General features: G+C 55.6%; 4 protein-coding genes across 7 annotated transcripts in view; 3 read left to right on the top strand and 1 right to left on the bottom strand.

Annotated features, from left to right (window-relative positions):
* Positions 1–20153, top strand: part of LOC146752165 (uncharacterized) — a 187561-nt gene that overhangs the window by 111654 nt on the left and 55754 nt on the right. The gene's annotated exons all lie outside the window — the stretch shown is intronic.
* Positions 1178–2832, bottom strand: LOC146752173 (ciliary microtubule associated protein 1A-like). Its single transcript, XM_085532644.1, has 6 exons — positions 2712–2832; positions 2279–2479; positions 2025–2126; positions 1724–1845; positions 1416–1556; positions 1178–1261 (listed from the first exon to the last, which is right to left on the bottom strand). The coding sequence occupies exons 1-6, from the start codon at positions 2827–2829 to the stop codon at positions 1178–1180; spliced, it is 768 nt and encodes a 255-aa protein (XP_085388770.1). The 5' UTR covers positions 2830–2832.
* On the top strand, positions 15445–18650 carry LOC146752172 (uncharacterized). Its single transcript, XM_085532643.1, has 7 exons — positions 15445–16168; positions 16526–16587; positions 16733–16782; positions 17298–17338; positions 17549–17730; positions 18235–18335; positions 18573–18650. The coding sequence occupies exons 1-7, from the start codon at positions 16149–16151 to the stop codon at positions 18648–18650; spliced, it is 534 nt and encodes a 177-aa protein (XP_085388769.1). The 5' UTR covers positions 15445–16148.
* Positions 18710–20151, top strand: LOC146752171 (SUN domain-containing protein 3-like). Its single transcript, XM_085532642.1, has 4 exons — positions 18710–18736; positions 18814–18981; positions 19695–19781; positions 19984–20151. The coding sequence occupies exons 1-4, from the start codon at positions 18710–18712 to the stop codon at positions 20089–20091; spliced, it is 390 nt and encodes a 129-aa protein (XP_085388768.1). The 3' UTR covers positions 20092–20151.

Here is a 20153-nt window from a genome sequence, read left to right as displayed (position 1 = left end):
TACTGCAGGGGGGTTGGAACCGTGTGATCTTCCAGATCTCTTCCAACCCAAACATTGCTTTCTCTATCTTTGCTGCCGTCCTTTGCTTTTTATTCTCTTTTTGCCTCGGTGTTTCATTATTTTCCTTTCAACCTTTGTTTCAGGAATGTCTTTATGGCCAAGCCAGGAGCTGTCACGGGTACAGGAAATGCTGCCGGCCATCCTGTAAGCTGGCAGATGATCACCAGCAGGTCTTTAAGTCGCTCAGCCCCAGGCAACTCACTTACATCTACCTGATGGCACTGGAAGGGCTGCACTGCCCACGGCCGCCTCCCTTTGCTATTTGCTCCCTTCATTCCTTACTTCAGCATGTGGCAGACCTCAGTAATGCAAATGACTGATAAAGCATCAGCGTTTTCTCACTTTGAAGACCCCCATAGGGTGCCAACAATCCCCAAAGAGCCCCTCAGAAACCCCAAAGAGCCCCATAGGGACCTCGTATCACCCCGTATCATCCCATAGAGCCCCAAGCAGACTCCAACGAGGCCCACAGGGACTCCAGAGAGTCCCTCAGGGACCCCAGTGAGCTCCGTAGAGCACAATATTACCCCAAAGAGCCCCTTAGAGACCCATGAAGACCTCTTGTTACCCCATAGAGCCCCGATTGACCCCACAGGGACCCCATATTGCCCCTTAGGAACCCCATAGTGACCCATAGGGTTCCCATATCACCCCATAGAGACGCTTAGGGATCCCAAAGAGACCCTTAGAGAACCCATTATCAACCCAAAGAGGCCCATAGGGACCCCATATCACCTCACAGAGCCACGCTAGGGACCTGATAGAGACCGATAAGGACCCCATAGAGACGCATAGGGATCCCAGAGATCCCCTGTGACCACACAGAACCCCTCAGTAATGCAAATGACTGATAAAGCATCAGCGTTTTCCAATGCGCTGATGTTAGAAAGGCTTCAGAGAGCGGCAGCTCATTCCTGTGTGTAGCAGTGAGGAAAAACGAGTAACAAGAAGGTCTACATAAGGTTTTTAATTAATTTATTAATGACTTACTCCTAACACTAACATCTAATAGTATAACGGGCAAAAGCCCAACTGGATGAAGGGAAATGGGATCAGAAGGAGATTGGATGTTGGCTACTCTCTTCTCCCCCCCAACGGCCTTCCAGACTGTGCTGTCTTATTCCACGATGAGGGGGGTTGTGTAGAGGGAATGCCGGATCCCAAAAGTGGATGCAGGCGCCTGGGGCTTGATCAGCGTCACCTGGAAGGGCAGAAAGGAAAGGCAGATCAGCAAGAGCCCTTCTTTGCTGCCCTCGCTCTCTGCAAGGGAGATGTGGGGAAGGCTCAGGGGAGGGGGGAGAGGCGTGAAGGCTGTGCTTGTGAAGCAGAGGGGAAGAGCTGAGCAGCTGCCTTACCTGGCCTACGTTGTAGTCTGCCGGCCCAGGCTTCACTGCTTTGCCCTCTCCATGCTTTGGTCGGGCTGCCATGGTGTATGCGGGCGCCCTTTTCTTGTACACATCCACAGCCACTCTGGGGAGCGCCGCAGGACCTGGAGTCTGCAAGAGAGTCATGGCCACACGGGGCTGGGGTCACATTCAAGGCTCTCTCTTTCCCTGGAAGGCTGCATTAAGCAAAGCTGCAGCAGGGCTGGAAGCCCCTGTGGCACAGGGAGAGGAGCCTGGTTTTGGACGCTAACATGGAAGAGAGGAGCAGCAGAGCTCACCTTGGCAAGGTCCTCGTCAAAGCGACCGCGCTGGCTCCTTCCCCTGATGGAGTAGCAGGGGCTGGCCGATGTGTAGGCTGTGTTGGGCCCCATCAGCCTGGGCAGTGTGTAAGTGCCAGGACCTGCAGGAGGAGCAGCAGAGAGTGTGTGCGTGAGGGGATGGAGGAGATGGAAGCAGCAGCGAGGGGCAGCCTGCACAGCCCGCTGGTGGGAGCAGGAGGGACGTGTTGCCCCTCTGAGCAGCAGCCCGTCCCTGGAGGATGCTCAGGCTGAAGGGTCTGCCTTTGCCAGGGTCACGTACCTGGAGGGCGGTCTGTGCGGAGGGGCTCCCGCCGGAAGGCCATGGACTGCACCGGTGGGCACTTGAAGACGTGCCTGTTGGCTGCTTCGGTGCGGTAGTCACCTGGGGCGGAGGAGAAGAGGAAGAAAGCTGTGAAGGGCTGGTCTCCTTCTGCAGCCAGAAAGAGTCCTCTGAAGAGCTGCACAATTGCTGGGGTCACAGGCAGCACGCGGGGACACTGCAGCACGTGGGGACACTGCAGCAGTGGTACTCACTCGGTCCGGGGGTGACGGTGGTCTTGGTGGTGGGTCGTCCTTGGAGGTGGGCGCCTGGAACCTTGTACTTGCCATTCCTGGTGATGGCCGGCTCCACAAAGTAGCAGGGACCTGGCCCGCAGCTCCCTGCCGCAGGCCGTTTGGTCCCTCTAAAGGTGTAAGCGGGGGCACGGTTTTTGGTGGGGCTGTGGCCCACGTAACCTAGGAGGAAAAGCAGAAGAGAGCACACCCCTGTGCAGCTGCATGTTTCCAGCTCCATTGGCCCCTTGGGTCACAAGGAGCAGAGCCAGCAGCATTGGCCTTCCTCGGCCAGGCCTGGCTTGCAGCTGTGCCAGAGAGCCAGGAGGCTCTGCCAGAACGGGGCAAGGCTGGGGAGCTGCTCTGCCCCGTGATGTCCCCAATGCGCCTCACGCCCTGGGGATGGTCGCTGTACCTGTTGTCCCCGGGATGGAGTATTTGGGCCCGGGGCTGGGGAACTGGGCCGAGATGAGGCCACGTGGGCGATGGGGTCTCCAGGTCCCCACCCAGGCTCCGTCCATGCTGTTAGACATGTGCTCCAAAACTAAAGGCAAGAGCAGAGCAGTTACTGAATGGAGTTCCTGAGCTGGAAGGGCCGGCAGCAATTTCTCCTGCTCACTGCCAGTCCTGCCAGTCTCGTGCTACATGCCCCTCACACACAGCAGAGCCAAGCTGGGCTCTGCAGCCTGAAGTGTGCAGGAGCTCTCCCTCACCTCTCTGAGCCTTGGAGGACGAGCGCGATGAGACTGAGCTGGTCTGCTGCTGGGGCTGCTCTCAGGCACAGGGCACGGCGAGCGGCTGCGGGCTGCACAGCTCACAAATGATGCTCCTGGAGCCAGTGGCCGGCTGTCCTTGGGGAGGGCCCGGCGATGTCATGGCAGCGCATTGTGACAGCACACAGGCTCCGGATGATTCCATCCGTGCTGTGACATCTCCTGGCTGGCCTGCAGCCCTCCACGCCTTCTCGGCCTTGCACCCCAAGCAGGAAGAAGTCGTAGCTCATGCTGCCAACACCTGCAGCTCTTGGTTTGAGCCACGTGCCGCCCGGGGCTCCTGGGGCTTCATCAGCATCACCTGCAAGGGAGAGAATCCCAATGGGGAAATGGACTGAAAGTCCCATCCCACCCTGGTAAAGTGTGGAAACTGTGCTTTGGAAACCCCATGGCACTGCCATGAGCAGCCAGCAGCCCTGCTGCATGCCTGGAGGGCACTGCTTGTGTTCCCCAACCCCCCGGCCCCATGCTCAAGTTGTGTCTGTTGACCTCCACTGGCTGTATTTGACAGAGCTGCAGAGCACATTGCAATGGCTGCTCTGGGATCAGGTGGCCTTCTGCGGAAGGATCTCCAGCTCCCATCCTTGGCTCCATTGATGCTGATGTGCTGGATGTAGGGATGTCCCTGGTGGCCGGCTTCTGTCACAGCGGGCACTTCCCGACAGTGACCCCTCAGATCCAGGGGTAGATCACACAGCAGAGCTTAGCCAGGTCCTGCTGGCTGTTCAGATTGGTACTTTCTCTCTTGTTTTGTTTCTTACTGATGGAGTTGTGTGTGTGTGAATGGGAAGTGCTGTGCAGTCAGGACCGGTCAGTTACGGTCATAGAGGATGCTCAAAGGGAGAGAGGAAATAAAGAGTGAAACTGAAGCCAGCACTTAGCGTCCTGATGTCTGTGTTCTGCAGCAGAGCCTGTGACAGTCACCAGCGTCCTGCAGGGAACTGCAGCAGGAGGCTGTTGCTGGGCACTTGGCCCAGATAGGCTGCCCTGCTCCCTTCTCCTGAGCAAAACCTCTCATCAGCCGTCACCTCTGGTCAGCCATCAAAGAGGAGTGGATCATCAGCGGCCTTGAGGCCTAATTCCAACAGGCCTGTGTGGTGTCCCTGAGGGCCTACGCGTAGTAACCAAGGGGTTAAAGGAGACCTATGGAACAAGAAGCTTTTCAAGAGGCTGAGAGACCAGGAATGCCAATGAGAGAGAGCACTAGACGTGGCCTGCAGGCCAGGAGAGAGGCCTCTAGTCCTCTAGCCATCTCAGCCTTCCTCTGCACCTCCATGCCTCTAAGCCCTCCCATAGGTGTCTAAGTCCATACACCTCTGCACCTTCTTTGGTGCCTGAGTGCCCCTGGGCCACCCTGTGGCTCTCTTGGCCTCTCTGTCTCAAGACCTCTAGTCCAGCTTCAAGGCCTTCAGGCTTCTTGGGCTGTAGGTGTCCAGACCTCGAGGTACAAGTACAACCCCCAGCTCCTCTTGGCCTCTGCTCTTCTAGGCTTTCTCTTGCTTGGCCTCCATGCCTCCCTTTGGCCTCAAGACTACTAAGCTGCAAGGGCTCTTGGCAAGGCCTCCCTCCAGGCTGTTTTACCTTAAGGCCTCTAAGCATCCTGGGCAACCTCTAAGCCTTTAGGCCTCCCCCTATGCCTCTAGGACAGCTTGCAGGCATCTGTGCCTCCAGGTGTGTTCTCCATTACAGCTCTAAGCCTTCCTTTGTGCCGTCAATGCTCATGGACTCGTGGTCTCTTTTTTGGCCTCCCTCTCTGCATCAGGCCCTCAAAACCTCAATGCTTCCAGTCCAGCCCTTTAGTACCTCGGCTCCAAGCCTACCCTTAATCTTCAAGGACTTTAGGCTCTTCAGGGCTGTTAAGGCCTCTAAGCCTCCTTTTTTGGCTGTGTCCCATAGAACCACCACTGCCCTTGATGCTCTGTCCCATAACCCCCACAGCTTTGCCCCGTAAGCTATGCACCATACGCTTCTGCTTTGCCTACAAGCTATGGCCTCTAAGGTTCCCTCTGGGGCTCTACACACCACGGCCAGCACTTGCCGCTACAGACAAGGGGACAGGGATGGGGCTGTTTCTGCCCTCCTTATCACCTGCCCCTACCTCTGCCTCTTTGTCCCCTCTGTCCTTGGCAAGTGACAAATTGCCAGGGTGGGGCCACGGGGGTGGTCTGTTCCCACAGTCTGTCAGGGGCAGGAACCCACAGGACCCAAAGAGAACTCTTCTATGACAAAAGCCTGAGAGAAGGGGCTGAGTGGAGTATCCAGTGGAGCCAAGTGGCAGGACCAGAGGTTGCCACCAAACATCAAGAGCACTCCTGCACTGTGTAAGTGCTGCAGCACTGGCACAGAGACCCAGAGAGGCTGTGGGGTTTCCTCTGGGAGATCTCCAAACCCATCGGATGTGTTCCTGGGCACCAATTCTGCTGGCCCTGTTGCAGCAGGGCCTGGATCAGATGGGCCCAGATCTCCATTCCAACATCAACCATTCCGTGCTTCTGCAACACCACACGACATGCTGTGTTTGGCTCAACCTGGCCATTCACAAACAGGTTTCTTCCTCCTCCTGCTCAGTGCCATCTCTGTGGGATCACACTGCCTCCTACGATCCAACTCTGTTCCAGTCAAGGTCAACACTAAAACAGTGCTGACCTTCATGGAGCCTGGGCTTTGGAACACAGGCACAGGAATAACCACTGCATGGGTGGAACCTTGTGTATTTCTTAAACATGCTACTAACTGCCCTGTTCAAACTGTGATGCAGAACCAAGGTTGCATTCCCAGCACAGCCAGGCAGGCCGGCACCAGCCCCAAGGCATCAAGCCACAGCCTGAGAGGCCATCACCAGCCCCGGGGCCTAAATCCATGCCTGGCAGGGACCCCGGCCTGCAGGCTTTTGGCCTGGAAGGGCTTCCCCAGCCTGCAGGCATTGGAGCTGGCAGTGCCCCCCAGAGCAGACAGCTGGCTTTTAGCCTGGCAGGGCCCCCCTAACCGCATGACCAGCTTCAGGCCTGGCAAGGTCCCCCCCGACTGCCTGGCCGGCTTTTGGCCTCACAGGCCCAGCAGGTCAGGCAGCCATTTTGTTGCCTGGCACTGAGCCCCGGGCAGGCTGCATAGGAATCCCCAGGCCGGCCAGCCGGTTTTTGGCCTTCCAGTGTTTGCACAGAAAGCAGGAAACTCAGCCCACATTTCTCTTCTGGGCATCCCACGGGCTTCCTGTCAATGCAGGATCACTTGTGCTGGTGGTGTTGTATCTCAGGGCCCATCCAAGTCTCTGGAAGCCTCTGGATCCCATGGGGCTGTTTCTGCCCTGCCTGCTGTGCTGCATTTGGGAGGGCGAGAAGAAGGAGATGACTGTGCAGCCCCTTCCCAAAGCCTTTCCTGTGCCCTGGCTTGTGTCTCTGAACATTGGGAGAGGGCTCCTAAGCTCTGTCCCTACGCTGGATCAACTCCAGCTCTTCCTCCAGCCAGCCCATAACCCTTCCACGCCTCATTTCTCTTTCACTTGCCGGGAGTCTGGATTCCCACCTTTGGCTCCTTTGACATCATCTCCATAGAAATCAGGACTGCAAACGGGATCGTGACTCATCAGTGGCCAATGTTTCACCTGGCCAGCAACCTCATAGCTATGCACCACCTCAAGTCCCGCAGGGAGTCCTTGTCAGGTTGGAGGGGGAATTAAAGGGGTTTGCTTTGCTTTTTCATTCTCTGGGCAGAGAAGGGAAAAGAGTTGAAGGCCACCCAGTCTATGTCCTTGACCAAGACCATGCCAGAATGCCTGACTGCCTCTTTTCCCATTAACTCCTCGTCCCACTAGAAACCCCCTTCCCTGAGAGGCTTCCTGGCCTGTTTTCATGGTACCCACGTTTCCGCAGTTTTGCTGTTGACAAAATGAATTTCTCTTTTCTTGCACTGCACCCAGAGTTCATTCCTTCTGATATCTTTTCCTATAGAGCCTGTTTCTCAAATAAAGGCTTGCTTATTTCTAATTGCAAAGCAAATGACTGCCTGCTAGTCAGAGCAGGATGGTGCCTGCTGTCTGGGAAACCTCCTGCAGAAGCACTGGAGCTTTTGCATCATGTGCAAATCCTGCCTGAGACAGGCCATAGGGCACCCACAGCCTCTGGGCAGCCTGGGCCAGGGCCTCACTACCTCTGGGGGAGGAATTTCCTCTACCCATCTACCTCCATTTCCACTCTTGAAGTTTAAAGCCATTCCCACTCGTATGATCGCTGTCTGCCAATGCCAAGTGACATGCAAGGTCTGGTAGTGGGTCAGGTAATGACAAAACAACAGTACACGGACAACTGTAGTATAACTATGAATTTATTGGTAGTGTGGGGCCTGGAAAACTCTGGTTGATGACAGCAGTGGTTCTGTGGATGTCAGATGGTGCCCCAAACCAACCCACTGGGGGTGCTCCCACCTCCTGATGGATGGTGGAGAGGAGCAGGAGGGCAGAGGTGGTGCTGGGGAAGGGCTGGGGGCTGCTGGGCCTGGTCTGTTTCCCCCTGGCAGTGGTTTTCCAGGTGTCTGATGCCCCTAAGCTGACACGGTGGGGCGGGGGCGCTTCTACCTAATAAAGGATGGTGGAGGGGAGGGGGAGGGTGGCGACGGTGCCAGGGGAGGTGGGGGGCTGCTGGGCTGGTTGTGCTTCCCCCAGGCAGTGGTTGTCTGTCTCTTGGACTGTTTCCCCACCTCTGCACTCTGCGTCCCCTGATGGATGCTGGAGGGGAGGAAGAGGGCAGAGTTGGTGCTGGGGGCTGAGGGCTGCCGGGCCTCTCATGCTTCCCCAAGGCAGCAGTTGTCCGGGTGCTGGGTGATGCTCCGGAGCTGAGGGGACCGCTCCCGCCCCCTGAAGGATGGCGGTGGGGGTGGGGGGGGGCGGCGATGATGCCCGGTGGGGCCGGGGGCTGCTGGGCCTGTCGCTCATCTGCCGGTCAGACGTTGTTTCAGTGCTGGCCGATGACCGCAAGCCTCCACCCCGGGTGGGTTCTTTCTGTCCCCCGAAGGATGGTGGTGGGGGACGGGGGGGCGCCGTTGATGCTCGTCGGGACCGGGGGCTGCTGGGCTTGTCAGACATCCAGTCCAGGTAGGAAGCTTGGCAGTGACCTGTAGATGATGGTATTGTCCTGGGTTTGTTTAGCCCATTTTTTAGCTTCCCAGCGGCGCCTGCAAAGAGAGGAACGTGCTGAGGGCACAGGAGAGCCCCTGCTCTGCTTTCTCACAGCGCATGGCAAAGAGCCACCCTCAGCTCCCTGCCTGTCTCTGGCCCAGCAGTAAGGATGGGCTGAAGCCAATGACAACATCTAACTGCGTCAATCACAGACCGTGTGAGCCAACAATTAACTGGTCTCTTTATGCTGCTTTAACTAGAAACGCCTCCTGGCCCACAGCAGCCCTACAGTAAAGAGTTGGGCAGGATGGGGATGGGGGTCAACAACTCACTTTCTGTTCCTGTACCAGTAAATAAGAAGCCAGCACAGAAGCATCCCCAGCAATAGGAAACCCAAGGAAGCTCCAGCAAGTATCAGGTAGAACTTCCAACCAACTTTAACTTGCTCGGCGTTTGCACGTCCTGCACCAGGCACACCTGGAGGAACAACATGGTCATTGCTGTGTCTCGTGCCTTAATGGAAATCTCAAGGAGGTCTGACATTGCTACACAATTCTTTTCCATTTTGTTGGCCTCCTGGAACAAGTGAAAATCCTCAGGCTGCAATGCTTCCCTGCTTCCAGGGGAAGCAAAGGGAACTCCCAAAGGCAACGCGCATCAAGGCGCTCTGGAGCCTCTATTTTGCCTCTCAGCTTTGGGTACGCTCTGGCTCTGCCAGATTTGCTCCTTCTTCTCCATCATGCTCTAACATTTCTTTTGCACTCACCTACCCTTGCCTTGTGAGGCTGGGTAGTGCTGCCGCAGGCCGGCACACCGTGACCCTTTGGGACACGTCGTCTGACTAAACAAAACTCATTAGAGCAGAAGGAGAGTGTGTGCATCTGTTTAATCAGTTGCTGCTAAGAGTGACGTGGACAAGAACCACGGTCGTGTTGTGCAGGGAGTGCTGCCCTGAGCTCTCCCCCCCTACTCAGACCCCACTCCTCGGGGGCAGAGTCAGGGCCCCTCAGCAGCACCTGAACCTGTTTCTCCCCTTTTCCTTCCCCCCGGCATGGGCACAACTTGCACGCTCCTAGTTTTCAGGATGTTTCTCCTGCTTATAAACTCCTGCCAGATCGCTGCTTACCTGGATTCCTCAGAAAACGATAGACCCCGTTGTGGTGGGCTTCCGTGGGATTTGACAGCGCTGTGAAGAATGAGAGAAAGGCAAAGTCTGGGCATGGTGCAGGCACAGAGGAGGCAGAGCTGGGTTGAAATTTGCAGAGGGGCCAGGTGGGCAGTTGGCTGGCACTCAGCAGCTTTGCAGATACTCTCTCCAGGCCACGTGAAACAGTCCTCAGAGACAGCATGGAAGAACATTTGGGGTTTTCTTACTAGAAAGATCTCCGATGGATGGAGAGAAAGCCAATGGGACAGTGGGTGCACACAGCACCCAAAGAACAGTGACTGCCCAAGCTTCTCATGGACGAGAAACCACCAGGCAGCAAAAAGCTGAACCCTTCCTGAACTTCCACAACCAAATATGAGTAAAGATCATGAGGTGAAGACTGGTGACTTACCTCTGGCATCCACCCCAGGTTCAGGGACAGGTCTCCATTCTGGTAATCCACCAAGAGGGCCTGCAGGCACAAGTGTGATCAGACACAGGTGAGGAGAGCTTCCACTGCACACTGGGGCCTGGTTTTTCTGCAGTGACCTGCAAAGACTGGCAGCAGGTCGGGGAATGACATGGCCCAAACAGCAAAGGCATCGGTTCTCTCCTCCAAAGAGTGGCAAGGGCTGCCTTCCCACTGAAATGGGACAACTCTCCAAGTAAAGAACTACTCTCAGCTGATCTGTGTACAGCCTTTAAGGCACAAAGAGACTTGAAAGACCTTTGGAGGTTCTTAAGTACCTGAATAAACTATTACAGCGCTCATTTTTCTGTCTTCCAGGAAACAGACACAACTTACCTCTGGGTTTCCCCTGAGGCACAAAATCAGTATCCACCAAAACATCTGGATAAGGAACTCCAACATCATCATCTAAAATCAAGAACAGATGAGAGATGTTCCCATTGCATGTTGCGCCTTCTCCCTTAGTGACTGGGGACTGGTCAGGTAATGGAATGGGAGACTCAGACCGTGATTGCCAAAGGTAGAGAATGACCGGGGTGACCTGGAGCCTGGCACTCGGCAGCTTTTCAAAGGCCCTCTCCAGGCCACTTGTAACACACCTCTGGGACCTCATGGAAGGGTATACAGCCCGTCAGGGCTTTCTTACTGGGAGCTCCTTGCTGGATCTCCCACTAAAGCACCAGAGGAAACGATGCCTGTTCCTTCCTCTGGGCTCCAGCTGGGTGTCTCTGTTGGGAACTGGGATTTGCCTATGGGGAGCACTGGGAAGCCAGAGCAGAAATGCTCACGCTTTTCCCAGCACGCTTCTTCTGAGCTTTCCCATAGGACACCTCCAGGGTGGGCTCAGCCAGCAGCAGAGCCATGGCCTGGCATAGCTGGAGCCAGCCCTGGTGGAGCGCTGCTTCAGCCCACACCTGGCTCCTGGGGTGCTGCTTGGCCCCCTTCCCAATAAACCCTTGCAGAAAGGCAGCCCCGGGGCAGTGTGGCACAGGGACAACAGCCTGGACCTCTGGCCTGTAGTTACACTTGGTCCCATCTTTGCCCACCCACCTGCTGCTGGAGCTCGCCATGGCGCACCACAAGTCTCCTTGGAACACATGGCCATCAGTAGGAGGAAGAGAGCAAGGCGGGCGGGGGACACGGCCCCCCACACTCGTGCCATGCTGCCACCACCACCGCTGCAGCCACAGCAAGTGCTGGGGCCAGCACGGAACAGCTGGGGTACACACACTGAGCACTGTGACCTCATCGAGCACGGCAGGCATTGTGACCTCACATCCCTTCCAGGATGCAGATCTGTTCTGCTGCCATGGCCAGGTTCCCCCTGGGCTTGTGTGCACTGTGTGGTGGGAGAGGATTGGCACTCATCTGGAGCAGCAGGAGACCACAGCTGAGGTTTCCACATTGACATCATGGAAACAGAATCGTGGAAAGGCTTGGGTGGGGGGGGGGGAGGGATGCTGGAGACACAGGTGCTGTGAAAGGAGAAAGAAAATCACTTTAATGTTGCTTTTATTGCTTCATACAGCTCCAGAGATTTAGTTTTGACTTTCAATGGCATCAAAGAAGCTGTTTCTTCAGTGATGCTATATCTGTTATCACAACCTCTAACAAAAACGGCAAATCGAGCTGTATCTGTAGCACCAACAGTTCCATTGATTGCCAGAGCATTTTGATGGATTGATTGATAGATTTTCCTATTTCTTCAGTCTGCCTGGCTCTAGGCAGACTGAAGGCTGCCTAGAGGCTCTCAATAGGCTCTCAATGCACGACACAAAGCCCAGGTGAAACACCTGCTTGCAAAATAAGTCTTTGCCAAATCAAGATAAACGCCCAAGGTCAGCTCTCTCTACAAAGCAAGTTCTTTGTGACCACAGCCACAAACAGCAGTTCCATTCAAACAATCAGAATTCTTTCTTCCATCCCAGGACTGTTTTTCAATCACAGACCTTCAGGTCCCCAACCAAACTCCCTGAGAATGTCACCCCAGGAATGTCACTCCAACGTTACTCCCTGATATCACCATCTGTCATGCGTTACCTGGATCTACCTGTGCCCGTGACAGGGGCAGCCGCCCCATGGGGCCCCCAGCCCAAAAGGGAAGGATAAAGGGAATGGGAAAAGAACAGCGGCGGCAATCCAAGGAGGAAAACTTATTTTACTGAATATGATATTGGAATACATGATAACAGAATAGAATGCAATATGATTGAGGCTAATAAATCGAATAAAACAGAGAGAGAGATTCTCCGTGACTTATCTCTGACTGTGAAGTCCTCTGGGATACGTAGTTCTCTTCTGAGAGCTGAGTATTCAGGATGTTGTTATTCCATGGAACTGGAGTATGAACGTTCTAATGATTCTGCACATGATGTTATGATATGGAATATTGACAGCAACATTACAAAGCCATGACAGCAAGCTACAGGACCGTGCCTTGGCCTCGTTGTTCCAGTGCCTTCAGGGTGTCCCAGTGTGTCTTACTGCCCCCAGTGTGTCCCACTATCTCAGTCCCCTCGGTGTGTCCCTGGATCTACACGTCCAGGTGAGCGGCACGGGGACACCTACATCCCCACAGGGCACTTGGGGGACCCTGGGTGTCTCCGCAGCCCTGAGGACCGGGCACCAGGGGCTGGGAATTGATGGCATGGAGGGGATTGTTCATGGCCTGTTCCAGGGGGACCTGGGCACTGTCACCTCCAGCCCTTCCCTTGCGCTCTATGGGGCCGTGCAGAGGAACGGATCTGGAGGGGGCAGGCTCAGGGTGCCCTATGGATGGCCCAGAGTCACCATGCAGCTGGGACAGGGGCTGTGGCTTCTGTCCCCAGGGGACTCAACGTCCTGTCCCGGGTCTCTTGGCTGCTGCCAGTCCTTCTCCTGCCCTGAGTCCTTCAGACAAACCCTGCAGGGACGAGGCTGCTCCTTGCCAGTGCTGCCCTTTAGTGCCCAGTGAAGTTCCCGATGATCGGTGACACCCTCTGATGATCAATAAATCCCTCAGCAAAGCTACACGCTGTGTGTCTGTGTCCTTGTTCTCATGCTCAGCAGGAACTGCTGGGATCTGTTCCTGCCTGGCTGTGGCCACCTCAAAGTGCTGGGAGGCTTCCCCAGCTCCATGCCATGCACACCATGTCCTGCACCCCTGTGGGCTTCCCCACCCTCTCTCATCACCTGCTCCAAAGTCCTAAAGGATGGAGCTCCTCATGCTGCCAAGCAGCCCCATTGCAATCCCTCTGCTCTCTCTCAGCTCCTCCATACAATTCCTCCCGAACCCTACACCCTTTGATCGACCTCTGCATGGACACAGTGTGACCACGTCACCCTCCTTTTAGCCCCTCTTACTGCAGCCACTTGTCTCTCCTTTGGGTCTGCTTTAGGCCTCTTGCATCAGTGCCCCAACCCCACCACCCAGATCAAGGTCTGCATATCCCCTCCCATGGACACCTCCAATCCCCGATGACCAACGAAGCCCTCTGATGACCAATGACACCCCCTGTTGATCAACGAAGCCTTCTGATGGTCAGTGAACATCTCTGACAATCAGTGGAGCCCTCCGAATACCAACAAAGCCTTCAGATGACCGCAGTCACCTCCTCTGGACACACTACAGGGCCGTGATGTCTTCCGTGCAGTGAGGGGCCCAAAAGTGGACACAGCACCAGAGCTGAGAACAGGGGGACAATCACTGCCCCGTTCCTGCTGCCAACGCTGTTTCTGATACAAGGCAGGATGCTGTTGTCCTTCTTGGCCTGCTGGGCACACCGCTGGCTCATGTTCCTCTGAGCATCCACCAGTGCCCCCAGGTCCAGTTCCTCTACGCAGCCTTCCAACCACTCTGCCCCACGCCTGGAGCTTTGCCTGGGGTTGCTGTGGCCAAAGTGCGGGACCCGGCTCTTGGTCTTGTTGAACCTCATCCCATTGGCTTCAGTGCAGACATCCAGACTGTCCAGATCCTGATGAGCTTACCATGGTGGAGGCGACCGCTGGGTGGCTTGAAACATACGCAGTACCCCATGCTACCCTCTAAACACCATATTAGGTCTCAAGAAACAAGTCCTGTGTGACATGGCACTCCAGAAAGAACAGTCATAGAATGGGGCTCATTTTAACATTGTCGTTGTAAATACTCGGGCCAAAGATCATGGCAAGGAGTGGATTTATCACATCCCCTACCATGCACCAGCTTCTGGTGAAACTGAACGCCAAAATAGGTTGTTAAAAGCCATGTTGAAAGCAATGGGTGGTGGGACATTGAAGCACTGGAAGAAGCATTGGGCAGAAGCCACTTGGTTGGCCAACACCCGAGGATCTATCAGTCTCCGTGGTCCTGCCAGCTCCCTACATACTGTCAAGGGAGAGAAGGTCCCTGCAGTGCATGTAAAGAACATGCTGGGAAAAGCAGTTTGGGTCTTGCCAGCTTCTGGAAGGGCAAACCTCTGCGTGGAACTGCTTTTGCTCAGGGAGCTGGGTGCGCTTGTTGGGTGATTGAATAAAATGGGGCTGTTCAATGTGCACCAGAAGGGAATTTGATGCTGGGGGAGGGCAGTCAGTAATTCCATGCACACATATAGGTTTGTGTGTGTGTGTGTTTAATGCTTGTGAATGACTGTTTCTTGTTGGTTTGTATTAAACACGCTGCAGTGATGTGGAATAAGGGGTGGAACGTCACTGATGATTTTTGGTTATCGGTATCCTACATCACAGCACCATGTATTGCACTGGGAGTTAAAGAGTTAATCCTCGGGGCACTGCAGAAGAAGAACTCCTGCACTGCCCAGCAGGCTGTTGGCTGTGCTGTTCTCATTGCTGCTTAGGGGCAATAATACATGTAGGGCCTCAGTAGCTCATCTGACATCCCTTTTCCTTCGGCTCTCCTCCCTGCTGCTCCACCTGACGGCGCGTCTCCCCTCGGCGTCACGGTGAGGCCTTTCCACCTTTTGGACACTCTCATTCCATTTGATTGATGAGCTTCAATCTTCATCATATGGTATTACAGCGTGCTACCTTGCATTCCCACACCATGTTGAGTAAATCCCTTTGTTTCTCCTCAGATCGTTGCTGCTGTTTGTCATGGTTTTGGTGTCCCCATTGACAGCTCCCCTCCCATCAGTGGTGAAGATGGCGCTTTGTGGCTTTGTTCCCACCAGGGATGGTTTGTTCTATGATTCTGTGTGTCCCCTTGGGCCAACATTACCCCTTTGGCACTGAAATCCAAGCCCATTCCTCTCCATCTCTATTCCCAAGGGATCCTCCTTCCCCACCCTCTCCCCAGTCCCAGATTTCGTCTCCAACCCCCAAAATTGGCATTTCCAGGTTCCAAATTCATCCACCCTTTCACAGCAACACCATGGAAGGCAGCGCTGGAGCTGGGAACTCCTCCCCAGCCAAGCTGTCATGGATTTGTACCTTTTGCTATGGGTTTCCCACCTCATCACATCCTGTGGAGCTGAGAAGAACTACACGTTCCAGAGGCCCTCAGGTTCAATTAGACTGTATTATATTGTGTAATCTTGCATCCCCACATCGTAGTTAGTAAAGTAAGTCTTCCTCCTTAGATCGTTGCCACTGCTCTGTTTGTTTCCTTAGCCCAGCTCCCATCTCCCTACCCCTTTCCCTTCCCATTATTCGGGGCCGGGGAGCCCAAAGGCCAACTAGCCCCCTGTTATGGACATAGATTGATCCAGATAACTCCATGACGAGGGTGAGCAGTGATAGGATAAGGGGGAATGGTTTTAAACTGAGACGGGGGAGGTTTAGGATGCATCTTAGGAGGAAGTTTTTCCCCCAGAGCGTGGTGACGCACTGGAACAGGTTGCCCAAGGAGGCTGTGGATGCCCCATCCCTGCAGGCATTCAAGGCCAGGCTGGATGTGGCTCTGGGCTGCCTGGGCTGCTGGTTGGCGACCCTGCACACAGCAGGGGTTGGAACTGGATGAGCATTGTGGTCCTTTTCAACCCAGGCCATTCTATGAGTCTGTGACTCTCACAGCCCCCACCAGAAGCACACGGCCTGTCCGTGCCCAGGACGGGAGCAGCTGTGCAATGGCACAGACATCTTTACCAGGGCATCCAAAGGAGCTCCGAGCGCAGGGTATTCCAGCCTTGGGCTGGGGGCAAACCCACAGGGTCTGTCCCTCCTGGGCACACCCTGTGAGCTCATAGAAGGCATCACTTGGCCTTGGCAGCTGTCAGCCATTATGACATCAGAACCTGCCGTCCTGCTGAGGCACGCTGCAGAGCTGTGCAGCACTGCAGTCCTGTGAGGAGTGCAGAGCAGGCGAGTGGAGAAGAGGTGCTTGTGTCCTGGGAGGAGAGCAAGCCATTCTCTGTGTCTGTGCGAGTGAAGGAGCCAAAATGCCAGCCCAGCTGGGCAGGTGGGTGCAGCAGGGCCAGAATGTGGGGAGGGGAAGGCAGAACTGCTGCGTGCTGCTGGGCTTTCTCCAGCCAGGCAGCCCAAACTCCATTTCCGTGGGCACAGCCCTGCTCCTGCTCTGGGGAGAGCCGACTGGGGCAAGGCTGCTGCCCCCCATGGCACAGCACAGCACAGCCCTTCACTCTCATGTGTCCCATGGGTGCTGTGGCACTAAGCAGCTCTTGCTAACGGGCCCTCCCTGGACTCACATCTCTGCTGGGCAGAGGAAGCCATGGCAGCCGTCTGCTCCAAGGATCCCAGCAGACCGTGTGTGTCCCCGCGCTGGGCCGTGATAACCACCATCTGATCTCTCCCTTAGGCAACGCGTCGGCCAAGAGGAGGGAAGGAGGACTCCCGTCCTGCCTCTAGTGGTCCTTTCTGGTGAGTGTTCCCCACCCAAAGCCATCCCAGCACAGCCCAGGAGCAGGACCGTCCCACACGGCTGGGTTGGGAGGAGGGAAATGGGCTGCAGGGCTCAGAGCAGTCTGGCAAACTAATGGTCTCTCCCGACCGATGTCCCCCACAGCTGGAGCCATCCTCTGGATATTGGGAGTTTGGAGACAGAATGCCCTGCAGGTCAGTGCTACCCTGTGCGGCAGAGGCCAAAGCTCTGCCCTTCTGCCTCCGTGGGGACAGTCTGGCCATGGGCTCATCGCTGCTGAGACGGAGCCGGGCTGGGGGTTGCCTTGGCAGCAGGACAGGTTTTGGTGTGGCAGCATCTTCCCAGTGCCCAGCACGGAGCTGAAGGCAACAGCGCGTGGGAAGAAGGAGCCTTTGGCCCATCCTTGGGACTGGGGAGTCTGGAGGGGATGGGAAAGCAAACAGAGAAGCAGCAGATGCTCTGACACCCCATAGAGCCCTATAGAGCCCCCACAGACACCCCGTAGAGCCCCATAATGCTCTGTAAGACCCCATAGAGCTGCACAAGAGCTCATAGAGAACCAAAGAGCCTCATGGTGCCCACAGGCTGTGGTCCTCTGCAAAGTGCTGGGAAGCAGCAGGAAATTCTGCCAGCGGCTCCCTGGGAAGCTGCTTTGGAAGCTCTGGCCGTGCTCCTCATGCTTCCTCCCATCAATGCCTTTCTCTTCCAGGTGGTGTCTGCAGGACCTGGGCAAGAGCTCCTGTCTATGGGGTAAGGACACTTCCTTGCCATGCACCTGGCTCTGCAGTGTGGCCTCAGCTGGCTGTGTGCTCTATGTGGCCCTTGGCAAAGCAAAGGAACCAAAGGGGCTGGGGGATAAGGAAGAGCACAACCCCCTGGGATCCTTCACTTCATGGCACTGGAACTCTGACCTGCGGGGTGGACATTGCTGAACAAGACTTGCTTTGTCTTTGCCTTCAGGAACCCACTGGTTCAGCTGTCGGCCAGGAAGGAGCTCATTGTCGAGTCACTCTCTGATGTCCTGGAAGAGAACGGGATCCACGGACTCGAGAGAGAGAAAATTCTGCAGCTGACACGGCACGCAATGGAGGCAGCTGTGGAAAAGAGCAACTGGATGCCCAACTGGGCTCTGAAATCCTTGGGTATGTAGACAGCTCTTCACTACCCTCAGCTTTGCGCTCCCCCAGACCTGCCCAGCTCTGCTTCCCATCACAGATATCTCACAGAGCTTTAGGCTGGCTGAGGTCTGAAGGGACCTTAAGACCATTCCAGCCCAACTCCCTGCCATTGACAGGGCTTTGCATCAAGGTGCTCAGGGCTTCATCCAACCTGGTCTCCAACACCTCCATGGCTCCTCTGGGCAGCACATTGCAGGGCCTCACTGTCCACTGGGGGTCCAGAATTTCCTCCTCACTTCCCATCTAATCCCCCCATCTCTGAGGCTTTACAAACCCTTCCCCTCTGCTCCCAGGGCTGACCGGCTCCTTTCCCCAATCAGCGCTTCAGGCCGGGACTCAGCAGTTCCCATACACAGCAGGAGGGATTCTGCACCCCAGAGCCCCGCCAAGAGCTTTGGGGATTGAGCATTCCCTCCTTCAGCTCATCTCTGGGCCATTCCAGTGCACGTCTGTCCATCTTTATTTCAGGTGCCACTGTTGATGCGGAGAGGACAACCAAGAGTTATGGTGGGAAAGGCCGGCTTTCTCCCCTCTTTTCCTTCGCGAAGTCCCCGGAGACCATCTTGCAGGTATGGCAGGAGAAGTGCTGACTGTGGGCTTCCCCCCCTTGCTTTCGCCCCCCTCCCCCCACAGACACCCCACAGAGCCCCATAAGGGCTCCCCCTCCACCCCCCAGTCCTTTCTTCCCCCAGTCCTTCCCCTTCCATCCTTCCCCCCCATCCTCACCCCATTCTGGCTGCACATCCATTTCCTTTGGCCCAGCTGCTCTGCTCAGCCCACACTCTTCCCCACATCGCTGACACCAGCGTTGGGAGGGTGCTGGGCTGACAGATGCTGGGGAGGGCTGCCCCGCCGGCTCTGTGCAAGCAGAGAAAGGCAATTGACTCCAGAGCTGTTGTCCAAACCTCTGCATATTGCCCTCCCGTCCCTTGAGTAGCGTTCCATGACGGGCAGCCCCATAGAAGACAAGGTCTGTGCTCCTTGCCCACCATCCAGCTCTGGCGGCTCTTTGCCTCCCCACTGATGGACGCGTCTTTCTCCTTTCAGCCCGATGTTTCTGCTGGAAGCTGCTGGGCTTTTCAAGGATCTCAGGGCCACGCCGTCATCCAGCTGCCGGAGAACATCTGGCCCACGGCTTTCACTGTGTGGCACGTGTCCAAGGCAGTGTCTCCCTCTGGGGAGGTCAGCAGTGCCCCCAGAGACTTTGCCATCTTGGTAAGTCTCTGCCTGCTTCTGCTTCTGGAGGGCCCCGAGGAAAAAGCTTTGCCATAGAGCCCCATAAGAGCCCATTGAACCCCTATAGAGCCCCAGAGACAACCAACAGAACACCATAACCGCAACATAAGACCCCATAGACCCCCACAGCCACCCCAAAGAGCCCTGTAGAGCCCCCACAGACATCCCATAGAGCCCTAAAATGTTCTGTAAGACCCCATAGAGCTGCACAAGAGCTCATAGAAAACTAAAGAGCCTCATGGTGCCCCACAGACACCCAACAGGGCCCCATAAGGGCCCTACAGACACCCAACAGAGCCCCATAACTGCCACATAGAGCCCTGTAAGACCTCATAGAGCCACACAAGAGCTCATAGAGCACCATAGAGCCACACAGTAGACACCCAACAGAGCCCCATATGACCCATACTGTTGGGAGCTCCCAAATTTCAGAGGTGGGCTGCTGCAGAGCATCCTGCCTGAGGGCACCGAATCCCTCGGGTGGTTCCATGTCTCCAAAAGCCTCTACGGCTCTTTGTGGCCGAGCAGCTGGGAGCAATTGCTCCACGTGCCCTGACTCAGGTTCACCCTCCTTTGTGCTCCAATCCTGCCAGAGCACAGGGAGGGTTGGAAGGGCTCCCACCTTTGGCCTCAGTGTGTTCTTTATGGCACGGCCTGCCTAAGTGTGACCGCCATCATCTCTTCTCTTTGAGGGAGTGGATGAGGACGAAGAGGAAACTCTCCTGGGGTCATTTGTTTACAACGTGGACAGAGAGATCTCCCAGACCTTCCACGTTCAGGTATGGCAAGTGCAAGGGGGGAGGCCAGCTGCCTGCAAGGCATGCTAAACAACTATTGAATATGAATCTGAATTCCAGGAAATCACTGACTGTGTATTAGGTTCACCCATATCTATGGGGCGAACAGTGGGATCTGTGGGGCACTATGTGGCACTGGTCCCCCTCCGGCCCATAACGAAGCCTCTCCTCTTTGCATTGGCAGGAGAAGCCCCTTCAGTCGTATCGAAAGTTCAAACTGGATGTGCGGAACAACTGGGGAAACGCGGAATACACCTGCGTGTATAGAGTGGAAATCCACGGAAACCCCTAAAAACCCTAAAAACCCCTAAAAATCCCTAAAAACCCCTAATAAACCCTAAAACCCCCTAAACT

Source organism: Coturnix japonica, unplaced genomic scaffold, assembly GCF_054131305.1.
Source record: "Coturnix japonica strain WE unplaced genomic scaffold, WE-NBRP24 Scf050, whole genome shotgun sequence".
Classification (NCBI taxonomy): Eukaryota; Metazoa; Chordata; class Aves; order Galliformes; family Phasianidae; genus Coturnix; species Coturnix japonica.
The sequence above is the reverse complement of the archived record's forward strand: the minus strand, read 5'-3'. Positions and strand labels throughout refer to the sequence as shown.

Bases quoted from the DNA above. Each gene is read 5' to 3' on its own strand.
- LOC146752172 (XM_085532643.1), top strand. From the start codon at position 16,149: ATGCCAGCCCAGCTGGGCAG. The intron at 16,169-16,525 runs GTGGGTGCAGCA...TCTCTCCCTTAG, and splicing joins ATGCCAGCCCAGCTGGGCAG to GCAACGCGTCGGCCAAGAGG. The intron at 17,339-17,548 runs GTAAGGACACTT...CTTTGCCTTCAG, and splicing joins CAAGAGCTCCTGTCTATGGG to GAACCCACTGGTTCAGCTGT.
- LOC146752173 (XM_085532644.1), bottom strand. From the start codon at position 2,829: ATGTCTAACAGCATGGACGGAGCCTGGGTGGGGACCTGGAGACCCCAT. The intron at 1,557-1,723 runs GTGAGCTCTGCT...ACTCTCTTGCAG, and splicing joins TTGACGAGGACCTTGCCAAG to ACTCCAGGTCCTGCGGCGCT. The intron at 1,262-1,415 runs GTAAGGCAGCTG...CTGCCCTTCCAG, and splicing joins CAGACTACAACGTAGGCCAG to GTGACGCTGATCAAGCCCCA.
- LOC146752171 (XM_085532642.1), top strand. From the start codon at position 18,710: ATGACGGGCAGCCCCATAGAAGACAAG. The intron at 18,737-18,813 runs GTCTGTGCTCCT...TTCTCCTTTCAG, and splicing joins GCAGCCCCATAGAAGACAAG to CCCGATGTTTCTGCTGGAAG. The intron at 18,982-19,694 runs GTAAGTCTCTGC...CTTCTCTTTGAG, and splicing joins CCAGAGACTTTGCCATCTTG to GGAGTGGATGAGGACGAAGA.